General features: G+C 36.4%; 1 protein-coding gene across 3 annotated transcripts in view; it reads right to left on the reverse strand.

The window, feature by feature from the left end:
• LOC140756210 (probable E3 ubiquitin-protein ligase RNF144A) overlaps positions 1-15965 on the reverse strand; it is a 152971-nt gene that overhangs the window by 20868 nt on the left and 116138 nt on the right. For all 3 annotated transcript variants that reach the window (XM_073091663.1, XM_073091662.1, XM_073091665.1), the window contains one exon: positions 11232-11394. In XM_073091663.1, coding sequence (XP_072947764.1) covers positions 11232-11394 — 163 coding nt within the window. The remainder of the gene's footprint in view (positions 1-11231; positions 11395-15965) is intronic.

Here is a 15965-nt window from a genome sequence, read left to right on the forward strand (position 1 = left end):
TAATTCATGTAGTTAATCAAAATTAATGGTTTTCGTTTTTTTGTTTAAACGTAGTTATTCCTCGTTAAATACATGTGAACCGAAATTGTTTTCTTATGTTATTAATAACATACTCAAAACTAAACTAGAGGACCCACGGACATAGCTATTACAAATATTTAACGACATATTTATTGCCGGCATTTATTTTTAAAGTATGTCAAAACCAAGTACATCTTTAATACAAAATCATTGCAAAAACTATATTCAGTACTTTAGAGCAAAAAATAGCAGGCACATATTTTTCGCTTCTATTCAGAATATATTTAAGTGGTGACAACCCTACGTTGACACACGTTGTAGATACAGGCATGTGATTGAATCCGACCTCATATTCGCCGGTCGCGACTTATTCGCGTCGATTTCCTCCTCAGGCCGAATTCATACCTTTTAAGGCACGAACAGGGTATAAATCTCAGTGGCAATTACATAAAATTCAATAAAATACGCACGCAATAATCCAATTATATCGCGTTTAACGCAAATAACGTGGAAACAATTAAACGAGGTGTGTTTTCGTGACACACGTGAAATAAAGGTTAATGTACAGCAGTACAATGTACCTAGGTATATACCTACCAGCTGTGACTAAAGTTCAGCACGGTCGATATTAAATTGGCAAGGTTTAAATTTTATTAGGCTTCCGTAAATATATCTATACTCAGGGTAGAACTTCTTGAAAATTATATGGACGACGAAATACTATACATTAATGATTAGGGAAATTGAATGAAAATGTTCCCTTTCGAATATCTCAACGTTTTGGAACCTAAGCTCAATAGTTAACATTTATTAACATAAAATAAAAAAGCGCGCTTCCTAAAATCGTGGTATCACACTAGGATGTGGTAGGTGCGGTAAGTGTGGTAAGCGCTATAAACCACAATGCCTATAATTTTTATCACCACCTGGGCAAGGGTTAAATCCCTTAATCAACGGCCCTTTGTCAGAGAACTGTATGGGGACCGCAAGACGCGGATCAAAAAATATTGCATCTCGAAAACCAAATTTAACCAGGTTTAACATATCGAATGGTACAGTAAATACGCATTAACCAAGCGTTTCCCGTTCAACATGCCCAAAATGCACACAGCTGTAGCTAAACCATATGAAAGTTAATCTTATCCAATACCCGATCGAGTTCCGTGCGACATATCTCGACGATCGAGAAAGGAGTCAAGAGCGCGGAGTCACGGCCGTCCGTTGGCTTACGCTGAAGGAATTGTCACAATTGCTTTAGGGTTAGTACGCACTGCGGTTCGCATTCGGTTTTCTATAAAGTCCCGATGGGCGACCTATAAAACTAAACGCAAGCTGAATAAAAAGAGCTTAAAACGCAAAAAACGCATACGAACACGCACTGCGGTTAGCTTTTCGCTTAATTTTATTTCAGTACCATCATGGATTTCTAGCGAACAGCGTGTGTGCGTTAGTTTTATAGCTCGCCCATCGAGACCGAAAAAAAAAACCAAATACGGTTATACGCAATGCGTGCGCCACCATACTATTACTATGGGACACAAAAAAACGCGCTTGTAAGGCCGGGATCAGTCACTGAAAAAGGTCACTAATGCGTGCACTTGTATGGAAAGCAATGTGTTTCATTTTTTTCCGGTTTCCTGCGGTTAAACACATACGTTTAAACACAGTGCGTACTAAGCCTTACGCAGTACATACGTAGCGTTTAGTTGAAGCCACGCACCGTAAAGTGAGAGAGCAACGTCTTGACCGAAAATCGACATAGTGGGGGAACATTTGCGCGTGTACGCTTCCGTGCGAAATAATGTCACGCATAAATTTCGCAATACGTAGGTAATACGTATGTACTGGCAAATCGTTTAAAACGAAAAGATAATGAGACGTCATTCTATAAATATACGTACTATGTGCGTATATAAATCTTTAAATTAAAAATAATACACTCCTGAAATATAGAATTTTAAAAAATCTACTTGAAATGTTAATGATGTAACAACAGCTGATAAAATTATCTTTAATCATAATTAAGGATTGTCACCTTTCAATCAAAATTCACAGGGGAAATTTCGATGAATTAGACCACTTTTTTCTAACTTTATAACTGTAGTGTGTAGTGTTTATTGCAAAGTCTGGCATGTCCTCTCCGCTACCCTCGCGGAAGATATAAATTCGTGCAGGGTTTCCAAACGAAAAAAAACCTGACCAAATGCGTGTCTGACTCACTGGTTTTGGGGAGGTCATGACCCCTGTGACTCTCTCTGGGAATGCGTCCACTGCACCAATCGACCATGGCACATATTCTTATGGTGACGTTTCACCGTTGAAAGACACGAACAATTTATAAAACTGTAAATCGGACGAGCCACTCGGCATTTCACAGATGGGTTGTTGACCCAATAAACTGTTGTTTATCCCGACCAACACGGAAGCTCGTTCGTTTTGGTGCCGAAATAGCTTTCAAATTCGCAAAATTGTTACAACGGTTTACGACTCGAAATTCTTTTGAGGTTTTAGGGTTCAGTGCATATGGGAACCCCGTTACTAAGCCAAAGATTTACGGTCTGTTTGTAAAAGGAAGATTTTAGAACCAGCATCGTTCGACGAGTTACCACCCTTACACATATTTGTAGTTTCAGTGGAAGGGTAAGTATGCCGGCTAATTCACAAATGATGCGACCATCTTTATTCTTAGGAATAGCAAATCGACTGTCATCGGCTTCAGATATAGACACTTACAATTTTCACGTGCATGCAAAAATATAAACGAAATAGAAATGATGTTGGTACGGAACTCTCAATATAGTTCGACTCGCACTTAGTTAATTTTTAATTTTTCTTAAACTTCACATCTTGCTTTCTTTCTGCCGAAAAGTTGTGATGGTATGCATAGCAATAAAAATACTGTTGTTTTACGTTTATGATATTGCTTACAATTTGGCTACTTTTCCGCTCATGTTTTAACGAGGCATTTACAACATAAGTAACTTAATTGAATGTAATGATAGCATAATTTAAATATTTTCTTTGTAGCCCGACTTACTACAAAATTTATACGACGATATTTGTATACGGACATCTTTATTGGCCACTTAATAACACATATTTACCTCAACTGACCTTTATAATAATTATAGTTTAAAAACTTAAAACCACGCTAAAATCGCACAAGGAAAATTGTTAATCCTGATTCTTGACGATCCTGACGAAGAAAATGGGATAAAATTATTAAAATCGAATTCTTGATAATTGTTCAAAATTTTAATTTATCGGACCGTTCAAAGTGGGTAATAATCGAGTTCAAAGATTCCGTTACATAGATACATATAGGTCAAGCTAATAAACGCTTGTTAAAACCGCTCCGAATTCTCAGCTACGCAATACAACATTCACCTTCATATTTCAGTTGCTGAAATTGCAATCCAAACCGGCTACTTAGTAAAAATAGCTCCCATTGAAACGGGTGAGCTATGCAGGCAATAAAACAGATAATACCGCTGCGAGATTATACGCCAGGGGCGTAGGGTTGGCACTACCACTTAATTCACTATCAAAAATGGCATATAAATTGTGTTTTTTAGGTCTTGTTTGAAATATTGCTCCTAAAATTCGACTATGCTCCATTTACGATAAAAATTATATTATGATGATGCACGTTTAATCTAATAATTATTGTTCCTGAAAGATGTTCAACATCTTATTTTATTATTCCATATTATTACTATGTTACAAAAGAACAGCGCTGTCACACCAACACATACACACGGACATACATACATACATACATACATACATACATAAGCGGAAGGAGTCGACGAAACCCGTTAGTGCTCGAAAAGCAAATGGCGTTAAAAACGCACCCATTGTAGTTTCACATTAAAAAATTGCTCTTCTCTAAACATATAAATATGACAAAAAATCATGTTTTTCCCGTTATATATTTCCAATTACTATAGTTCCCTTTTAAAAAAAAAAAACACGTAATATGCTTCACTCATATAAAATTAATATTTTTCATCATTGGCAGCCCTAGCAACACCGGCGCTGCGGACGTTACCATCAAGTTGCACACACGAGCGCGCGACTCTAAGTAATTGAAATAATAAATTCACATACATCCTAACTACCACTACATTACTCCGTACTAAATGAATGGTGCGCTTCTCTGATTAAAAACACTGTCAACTTATTGTACGGGGAACCTCCATTCACGTGTACACTATTTACCCCTCCTCCTCTTCGCGTTTACCCCCTTCTGCCCTTTGGATAAAAGTAATGAGTATTTATGTTTATATATTCCGTTTTCTGTTTAGATTATGGCCGACATGTGCTATTCTCGTAGTTTGGAGCCGACTTCAGATAGGACTATAATTCTATGTCTATACCTATCTAGGATTGGTTATTGATATCCATAAGCCGCATTGGCCACTTGTCATCAGATGGCCTGTATGGTCGTTTGCTACTTTTGTATCTATAGTCCATTTAAATGTAACACATTTTTTGGTCCTGAGCGCGCAAAAGTCAGACGAAATTATATTATTTTGATATCAAGGGGGGTTTATGTTTACACAAACCCCCCCCGGTTTGTGTAAACATAAATCCTGATTTGTGTTATCACAACTTTTATCCCTCGGGCACAATCTCCGAAACAGTTGTTAGAAGACGTTATAAGGGTACTTTTATTTAAAGAAAAGAATTAGGATTCTGCGAAAAAAAATTAAACCCAGTCAATCTTCCGGGAGTTTACATAAGGTACCGCGCAATAACTAACACCAACAAAACCGTACACTTTTCAACGCATGTAAAACCGCGATGCTAGCTTGTAAGTAAAGGATTCAGAAGGAAACGGAAGCGGTGCTCGCGAGTAGACCGGGGCCGCGCGACAGAGGCCGCTTCCTGCTAATTTGACGCGATAATTAAACGGATCATAAAACTTAATAGCAACTCAAACGTACGCATGTAATTGTAGCAGTTTAACGCAATCTTAATTCGGCCGATAACTGGTTACACGCACAGGTAGTTACACTTCCTTGTAACTGTATACGAGCTTAAAGGTCCCCGATTTTGTTTAAGTATCTGTATCTCATTTTGATATTGTTTCTGAAGATAGTATTTTTTATAATGTAAGAGTAGCTGACGAGCATGCTGTTCACCTGATGGTAAGAGACTTCCGCCCATGGACATCTGTAATCAACCCCAGATATTATTAGATTCTTAGCTGAGGTCAGCCACAGACTCGCCACTACTCTTAACGACTAAAGAAGAATGTCTCGGAAAAGTATGTCTCCCTTACCGCACCCTCCAAACCAAGACAGCAGCGCTTAACACTACTATTATTAGGCAGAAATAGGTGTGGCGGTGGTGCTGCCTGAATCGAACCAGTTAGTAGTAGTGTAGTAACGATTTTTATCACGGAAGCGGTTATGCTGGATCAACATAATCGGTTAAATAAATTGTCACCTGTAGACTACAAACTCTGAAGACTAAATTAAAACCTATGTAAACCTATGTCATCCAACCATTTCACCTTCTGTTCACAGAACGCCCTTATGGTGCTGCGTTTCCCATACAGATGTGGTTAGGAAATTTTCCAAGTTCGAACTACATCTAAATGACAAATACTGTTGTAAAGTTTGTTGTTAGTGTGAGTTAATTATTTGTTAATTCTACAACACTCCAGAGACAAAAACACAAATACCACTCATATGCAGTAATACGTGTAACAATTGTACTTTACATTTTTCAGCAAAACTGTGTGACGCCAGTACCACCGTAATCGAACGCTACGTACAACGTTCTACCAGTCGTGTAATTAATTTATGAAAAGGGAAACCCTTTAATATAATATGAACTTTCAAAGGTCTTGATTTTAGAATTTATAATTAAACACTTGGAAAACATTTCCAAAACGATCCCTTCCAACATAGGAACCTCTTGATGTTTGTAGGTTTGACCCTTGAAAGAAATAAATAAACGTCCCAAATCCTTATTATATTATATTTTATCTACGATGAAATAAATACGATTTCTGTTCGAAATAACTGCTAGCATGGAAGCTTATATGATCACTTTTGTGACACTAGAGTTTTGGGCCATTTTGCACGAATGAGGATTAGAAATGGATCATTACATACATTTCAGTCTGTAAAATAGTCCTAAATAATCTTCTCCTGAATAATGTTAAAAAAGTCAAATTCAATTTTGACATTTTCATAGAAATTCCGCTACTTAGCACCTCGTCTATCGAATAAAATCTTTAAAACTATCACTACTATATGATAGGTAGGTAAGCATACTTTTCCGACGCGTTCCAACTTAGTCCTCAGAGGTAGCGACGCGTCTAAACTTATGTGGGGTTGATTACATATGTCCATTGGCGGCAGTAGCCACTTATTAGGTGGACTGCATGCTCGCTCAGCAGCGTTTAATACTGCGGTTATTGGACAGAAATGGTGTGGCGGTGATGCCGCCGGAGTCGAACAGAATTCTACCACCTTTGAACACTATAAATACGTACACTATAAATACGTACGTACACAAGTAAAGTAAGTAACGTAACTTGCTACGTTTTATAATCTGTAGTCGTTGCGTGACTCCGTCGACTGCGCCGACAAATTATCCCTCGGCCACGGTAAATAAATTCCCCACTAAACGGTAACGGATGCTCAGCTCGCAATTGTTCAGGTACTGTACGTTCGCGTGACCTTTCCGATCTTATCTTTAAATAGTTACCTTTATATCTTGTTAAGAAAGATATATTAACTACGGATTATAAGTAATTTGTGGAGTCGTGCTTTGTTATCGTTCGCTATTCATTATATTTCGTTCACACTCTCTCACACACACACACACACACACGCACACACACACCCATGTGCACGAACGTACGCATAAACGCACACCGTCAGTTGTCTACCTATATCTACTAATTGTGCAATCATGTTTTGGCTTAATTTAAAACATACTGTATATATTGTGAAAATATATACATATCATATTTTCACAACTGTTGTGTACGCTGTTGGATTACCTAATAAATAAATTATAACAATTATAATATTCAATATTCGAACGGGTCTCGTTTCGGAGTAAGAAGGGTTTAGACCAAAGTCTACTGCGCTGGTCAAGTCCTAATTGGACGACATCACACACCTTCGAGAGCTTTGTTTAATGAACTCTCCGGCTGTTCGCTCAAGTTGCATTTCTTCACCGTGGAAACAACTGATCATTAATTTACAATAAGCGCGTCATACATGACTCCGAAAATCGGTATGTACTTTCTTGGGATGCGAACCTAGGACTTCCTCTTATAACAACAGTGTTATGCGCTGCTGTGTTCTGATTTGATGGGTGTGACATGGGAGAGACTCTTATATTCCTTCCTTCCCTCATTCCTTCCTTTAGAACATTCCAATTTATCAATGGCATTATGGCATTTAAGTTTTCCATTGGCGACTTACGAGTATTAAGAAACATATCTAAGAAATACAACAACAACAAATCAACATAACACAATCACTAGACGTGATTCAAGACTCATTTCCTGTGCGCTAACATTAAAAACTTATCTGAATCGCATTGCTACACTCGAAACAAAACTCATTAATAATTTAGCTAGAAGATTTCCATAACAATTGCATATTGTTACAGTGCAAGCATATTGCCTGGAAGTAATTACGGCAATAACATTATATTGCCGCGCCGGTAACTAACGTGATATACTGCGGTCAGCGCGGGTAGGGTTGTCAACTACTGTTTGTTTTATTTATTTTTCTAATATTATGCAATTTTAGTATCGGTTAAATTAGACGCGCATAAGAGTATTTTGGCGAAGTTTCAAATACAGTTACTAAACACCTGAAATTACACTTACGAGAGCTATGTCCAATGAACATATAACTGAAAATGTTTTTTTAATCTTTTACTTAAAAAAACATTTTATTAAAAAGTATGTTAAAAATATCTTATGTCCTTTTTTGTTTAACAAAATAACATAATATTTACAGTTATAGTAGTTGCAAAATAATTTGATTTTAATTTGATTATTAATAGCTTTTATTTTAACACTTTATATTATTAACTGTAGAAAGTATGTTCAACAACTGAACAGACTTAAATTGTAAAAAAAAATATATGAGGCAAAATACATTTTGAATAGTAAATATTACATCCACTCAAATATAAATCAAATTACAAAATTACTCGTAAGTAGAACAGTTGTCAACCCTATCGAAGTGCATTCTCACTCAAGGTCCTACAAATGCATACAAATTTCAAAGCGCATAAAACCACGTCGCCTTGAGAACACCTCAGAAAGACCTTAGAGTTATCTGAAGTTGAAGTTATTCATGTACTTTTACGTATATATACCGAATGAAATAAGCAATTAATCTGATGGAAGAAATATGAATTTACAATGAACTCAACCGTATCCTCACTTATGGCGTGAAAATTTAACATATTTTTTATCCGAAGCCAGCATAATGTATGAAAAATTACAATATTCATTTATTACAGTAAATTTTGGTTCACAAATCCATATATTATTCTAGACACTATTGTTACCTATAGTATTTTTGTAACACTTACAGCAAAATTACAGTTCACTCTTCGTAACTATAAATTATACACTAAATAATAAGGCAATAAATTTTGTTAACTAATCAACAACAGGTCCGTCAAATACTAACACAACCTATAATCATAATTTCCACAAAACAAAGATATAATGCAAATACAACCTCCATCGGTCAAGTAGCTCAGAAGTTACTAGATCAGTAATAAACATAGCAACGAAATACATGTAGCAAAAATTTCCACACAATACATCAATATATGTATTTAGTAACACGGTATTAATAGATCTTCGGCTAACGAATCAGAGTCACGCTGACTCGACCGCAAACCGCAACATGTACCTACGCACTCACTACACTCAAACAAAAACAGATAGACGTAGGAAACTATCGAACGAAAAAAATATATTTAAAAACTAGTTTTTGCCCGCGGCTTCGCCCGCGTTTAAAAGAAAATAATATAACATACTAACATACATAAAACTGAAAACTCGTACCTTCAACTTTGCTAAAGACCATCTCTTGATCAAATGCATAGTTTACGATTTAATCCTTACTAATATCGATTAAAATAATCGATGTTTTGGGTCCAAAAGATCGATTCTCCGATTAATCGATCTTAGAACGTCATCCCTAGGTCCCGTGGGATTTCCGGGATAAAAACTATCCTATGTCCTTTCTCGGGTCTCAGACTATCTTTGTATAAAATTTCATTAAAATCGGTTCAGTGGTTTAGGTGTGAAGAAGAGACAACCAGACAGACAGGCAGACAGACAGACAGAGCTACTTTCGGATTTATAATATTAGTAAGTGAAATCCGACTACGTAAGAAAGTAAACAGCGCTCAAAAAAGTATGCAATAAGAAAATATTTTTATAGTGGGGTTAACAGGATAGTGGTTATTTATTTACTTATATAAATTACATTGCAAAAGTTAGATAAATAAGTCGTGTACCCACAATTATAGGTGAACACGGCATTTATAGAATCGACGCTCTAATAGATTAAAATATAATGATAATAAGACTACAATTTACATTAAATATAAGATAAGAATATACAGTTATCGTATGCCATCTTACCCCTTGAATAGGGATAAAGTAATCCTTCCCTTAATAATTGTATCCGATTTATTTTCAACCTACGTAGGTTCATATAACTATGATCATATCTCTAAATATAGACGTCAGCTTAAATGGCTAACTATTCGTCAAAGGCGTAACTCTAGAATGCTCCTGGTTCTGTATTCTATTTTACATGATCCAGCTTCTCCTCCGTATCTAAAGGAAAATTTTCAGTTTCAGTGTTCGTTTCACGGCAGTGGACTACGTTCGTCCAGAATTCTTAAAGTCAATATTCCACCGCATAATAGTGGTTTTTTCCAGTATTCCTTCACAGTACAGGCTATACTACTTTGGAACGCCCTGCCCGAAAACATTAGGAAAGCCACTTGTAGGAAAACCTTCAAGAGAATGGTTCGGGAGCATTACTTACGTATGTCCTCCAATACTCGAGTCTTTCAACTTTCCTTAATTCACTGTGTTGTATATATTTATTTGTATATATTATATTTTTATTATATATTTATATATTATTTATAATTATTGTATGTAGATATTGTATGTTTTTTTTCCATAGTTGTATTTCTTGATATTTTATCATTACTGCTTATGTTTATGCCTACCACATGCTATCGGCATAACCCAGGGTCGACTGGCAGAGAATGCCATTAGGCATTAAGTTTACCCTTTGTAACCCTTAGTTTAAGGTGTACAAAAATAAATAAATAAATAAAATAAATAAAAGTGCCTAACATATTTTTTATAATATAGAAGTAGCAAATGAGCATGCAGTCTGTCTGGTTAATGGCTACTGTTGTCTATAGACATCTATAATCAACACTGGCTAAGATTAGATTCCTATCTGAGGTCGGCTATGGACGTGTTGTTAAATTGGAGGACTACCTCGATTGAAATAACTCGGCACAGCATATCTCCCTTCAAACTAGAACACAGCAGCGTTTAACACAGCTGTTATCAGACAGAAATAGGTCTGGTCGTGGTGCAACCAGAGTCGAACCACAGGCCACCTACCTTAGAAGCAAACGACAAATTATATAAATAACATCTAATTTTCAACGCCGGCGCCACGAAGCATAAAGGGCTTCACGGTACAAAACAAACAATTCCCTTTAATGGAAACCTTGAAAGTGTAAAGGGAGCCGACTGGCAATTGTACATTAATTTCATTGCGAGTACAAAGGCTTCTGTGGGAAGTCAAAGGTCAATACTCTACAGCTGTTTGCGTTCGTCTCAAAGGGATATTTAGTTCAACAGTAGGTATTAGATGTCTTACATAGCTTATGAAGCGGTTCTAGTTATAATTATACAGAGCGTACTGCTAAAGAGTTATAATCAGAAATTAATTAATGTAGAAACTGTAAGATCTGATAAAATTAAAAGCAAAGTTGTTAAAAGACAAATGTTTACATTAATCACGCTCTTCAGAATGCAGCAATCTTCGATCAAAGTACATATCCGATCGAAGGCAGCAGCGCTCAACACTGCGATACGCACAAATAGGTGTGGTTGTGATATCATCCAATTGCTTGTTATTTCGATATCATTAACACCCACTCACCATGATTGAGCCGGAACTTGAGATGCTTCTCCATGAGCGTGGGCGGCACGAGGGCTGAGATCTCGTCCAGGGCGAGCGCGGCGGCGGCGGCGCACCGCGCGTCCGGACAGGACACCTCGTACGCGCCGTTGCACACCTCGAACTCCACGTACGCTTTCATGCACTGTAACAATTGATAAAAGATTATTAGGGTTAATATTCGTGATTCGAAGCAGAGGCACTAGTGTCACATCTATTTCGGACTAAAAGGTGCAACTGATTTCGTTTGAAGTTGGTGAAAGGCGCGACGCGCAGTGTTCTAAAATAGTTATTGAGGGTAGTAATGCATCTGTGGCCGATGTCAAGTAGTAAGTATGCAAATAACAATTCGTCAGTGGTCACATAACATTAGCTGCGACTAGAGATGGGCAGAGGGTTTAAACCCATCGGGAATAAACCGGGTTTTTACCCGGTCGTTGGGAAGAAATAGGGTTTAAACCCGAAAATGGGTTTTTATTCGGGTATTTACTATTTTCATGCATATCTATCCTTTTTTAAACGCAATTATTACTTTGATGAGGATACTGTACTAAATATGCACTGTAAAAAGACATTTACAGCGCCAAAATGCCATTTTATCACGCCATTATAGAAGCAGACTTAAGTATGAAGCCAATCAGCCTATGCTTTTGATGGAAATTTCAAACAATGTCCACGTCCTGTTGTTATTCTATTGTAGAATATAATATCCTCTGGCTGCTATAACAACAAATACAAAAATAAAAAACATCAAAATAAATGGGAGGCCATACAAGGATCCGCTATTGATATAATTGGCCATACAAGGTTTGAACCGTAATACGTGGACAGTTCAAATTTTCACAAGACATTTACCAACCAATGAAAAAATATATGACAATTGGGTGGTACGGAACCCTCGTTGTGTGAGCTCGACTTGTATCAGGAAACGTGTATGTTTCCTTGATAAAAAGTAGCATATGTCGTCCTCTAACTACAGTATACAAAATATTTATTATAGGGTGAAATTTTGAAATGAGCCTTCAGGACCAAATCCTAAACTACAAGGATCAGCTAAAAAAGCCGAAGAGACTATGCGATGATGGAATAATACAGGGTGTGATTTTTTTTTAAATGAAGTCGTTCTATTCTCGGATTTTCAAGAAATCTAATGATGCAGTTTTAGTTTTTCTCACAATTGACCTCGTAACTCCTTTCAGTTTTTTTCAAACACCTACTTATGAAAAAATGACACTTTGGTATTTTAAAAAATTAAAGACACCTTACCTGTCAAAATATATCTAACCAGATCCGAATGAATTAAAATTATTTACAAACGTACAAAATATGCGCGAAAAACATAACCCTTCTGTGGCAGTCGGGTTAAAAAGTAGGTAAAACCTCAAAAATAAAACATTAAAAAATGTAAAAACGTTGAAAATACCGTAGAAACTTCTAGTATATCTATTCAATAAATATTTGAACTGTTTTAAAAACTGTCTACAGATTTTATGAAATCATTTTTAAATACCCAAATAAATACCCTGTGGGAGGGTATAAACGGGTATTTATCGGGTTTAAACCCAGTACTGGGTTTAAACCGGGTGTTTTGCCCATCTCTAGCTGCGACAATATACAAGTACGTTTGATACATACATTTGAAAAAAAAAATGCTCAATTTTCACAAATATAAATCTCAGGCAGAAAAATATGTTTGTTTAAAATACATAAAAATCAAAATTAAATAACAGTGAGGTTATACCATTATAATAAGTAGGACTATGTGTTCCATCGCTTGTCATTCATTCGTTCAAACTTCATACTTCGTACTTGCACGAAAAGGCAGAGGGAGAGCTTTGTAGGCACTACAAAGATAATCCATAAATTTCATCCTTCAAAAGTTTTATAGGAATCGATAACTTACACGTGGACGAAGCCACAAACACATAAGCACATAAAACACATAAAACAGGTTAAATCGTTTTCGCACAATACAACACACTCACATATTTAGACGTAAGTGTTGAAAATGATGATCACTTAATGATAGTTTGATTATCTTGTGTATCATCATGATTTACCCATATTACGATGGTTTTCTTGATAATTTGAGTGAATCAGAGCGAACTTGACGGGATTTTAACTACTTAAAGATTAGATCTCAAATACAAGTACAAGAACAATGTCGTCAACAAGATCTATAACAATGTAACGATTCACAATTTTAAGATACATGTGAATAAAGGAAAATAAAGATGTAAGAGAAACAACTATGCATTTGTTACTTAAATGCACTAATAAAATTGCTACACGCTTGTTATTAATAATCAATCTATCCGATGTTTTGCCTGGAAGAAAATGTCAAATTAGATAGGCAAAGCTCGATAGATTCGTCGTCAAAATCATGTGTATAGTTTCTTTATCTATCGTGTCTTGCAATACACGTGAATTCTTGAGTGAACATAATTTCTTAAGTGAATCAAACGATATTGGTTCGTAACTTCTTAAAATAATCCAATTCTGTCCTTAAAATAATCTAAAACTCGATATCTACACATAAAGACACCGATCATGGTCCCTTCATAAAAGATCTTTTTCAGTCGAAGACCTTTCATGCGAGCTCTAATATTTCGGCTTAGTGATCCCGAAATATTGCCTACGACGTAGGGCGCTGAACCGACAGACGGACGTAAAATATTACGAGTGAATAGGCAAGGTAAATATGAATGATGGTACGTCTATAAAAACTTTATGGTCTGAAATGTCGGGACGGCGTAAGGCTCGGTTTGCATGCAGCTGCATGTGCGGTTTCAATGCTTATAATAGATCTAAATTAGTATTTTCGGTGTAACTGCAGTAGAATGATTATGTAGGAATAGTTGTTGTCGCTGGACAATAAGTGGGAACACCTTGTTCTTCTGCTTATCGGATCAGTCAGACTAAAGACTAAGTGCTGCCACTAACCACTATTATAAGTTAGGAGGAAAAAAGTAACTTCATACTTTATATTTTCAATTTTACGACGTCGTCAATGTTAGGATGAAAACATTTTTTTTTTGTATTTTCCGATCTATCCATGTGAAAAATCCTAAGGCAATACCAAAATAGTTCAAAGCTGAGTTGTTCTCGTAAATATCAGTAAGTAGCAACCGCATTAAAAATTACGATTGCAATCGTTGTGTTCCAATTCTTATTCCACGTGGATCACAGTCCACAAGTCGTATCGAGGTGGTGTCGTGTATCGTGAGGTTTCATCATCAACCCAACTACTAACTGCTAGACATCTAAGAATGAGAAGGTTCTAGACCATTGTCCATTATGCTGGCTGAATGGGTTAGGTACTTCACACTTTTGATTTTTTTATAACTGAAGTCTAAGGCACGTAGGTTCGCCGCGCTATCGCCTTCGCCACACCGATTTCTGTCTAACAACAGCAGTGTTAAGCGCTGCTGTATTCTGGTTTGAAGGCTTGCCTTAGCTTGCTTGAGAACTTAGTACTCAGGGTAGCAATGCGTCTGTTTTCAACCTCCGGTGGGAATCTAATCTTATCGTAGGTTGATGGTAGATGTCCATGGACGGCAGTAGCCACTTACCATTAGCCGGACTGCATGTTCATTTGTTTCTATATAAAAATACTTTAGAGGTCGTCCCTTGGTCATGTCGGCACTATATTATTAACATTAATTAACAGTCATATCATAATTCAATTATCGTGTACAGCATATACCATAATCACAGAACAACATAGCCTTCACTTACATGTTAGTTTTGTAGTGTAATTACATGTCGGATGATCTAACCTTAGCTACATAGAAACCATAAGATTAAAGGAATATCCATTATTCATATATCTCGCTATAATGATACTGAATAATCCATTAGGCACACAGTATATTATAAAAGCAAACGCAGTTTGTTTTACGCCATTATTACTAAGCTAAGGAATATAATGGTGGTTTGGCGGTGGAAGGAAGATATCGTGGGAAAAGCTACACGCCTGAAAGTTCTTTTTTTTATAATATAAGAGTAGCAGACGAGCATGCAGTCCAGCTGATGGTAAGTGGCTACTGCCACCCATGGACATCTGTAATCAACCCCAGATAGGAATAGATATTCCTACATGAGGTCGACCACAGATGCGCTGCTACCCATAAGGACTAAGCTGGTACGCCTCGGAAAAGTATGTCTTCCTTACCACACCCTTCAAACCAAAACACAGCAGCGTTAACGCTGCTGTTATGAGGCTGAAATAGGTGTGGCCGTGGTGCCGCCGGAGTCGAACAACAAGGGGTTCTACCACCTTCAAAAATCTTTCAGACGTGATCTCAAGGGTGTGTAAAGTCTACCACTAAATCCATTAAACGTGCTGAAAATATTCTACTTTATTAAACATACCTTCACATTTGCATGCCAATCGAAACAGTTACAGGTACAACAATAATTTTACAAAATTAATTACTAGCTGACCCGGCAAACTTTGTACAAATATATTTCATATAAAATATAGCCTATGTTACTCGTGGATAATGTAGCTTTTGAATAGTGAAAGAATTTTTAAAATCGGTCCAGTAGTTTTTGAGCCTATTCATTACAATCAAACAAACAAACAAAGTTTTCCTCTTTATAATATTAGTATAGATACCAATCGTCTGTAATAATCACGATCTGATTATTAATAATTATAAATAATCAGAATCTTTATGTTTGTTTATTTAAGTCCTATATTATATTCTTAAA

Source organism: Epargyreus clarus, unplaced genomic scaffold (assembly GCF_041222505.1).
Source record: "Epargyreus clarus isolate Ecla_fem2 unplaced genomic scaffold, WU_Ecla_fem_2.2 ptg000034l, whole genome shotgun sequence".
Taxonomy (NCBI): domain Eukaryota; kingdom Metazoa; phylum Arthropoda; class Insecta; order Lepidoptera; family Hesperiidae; genus Epargyreus; species Epargyreus clarus.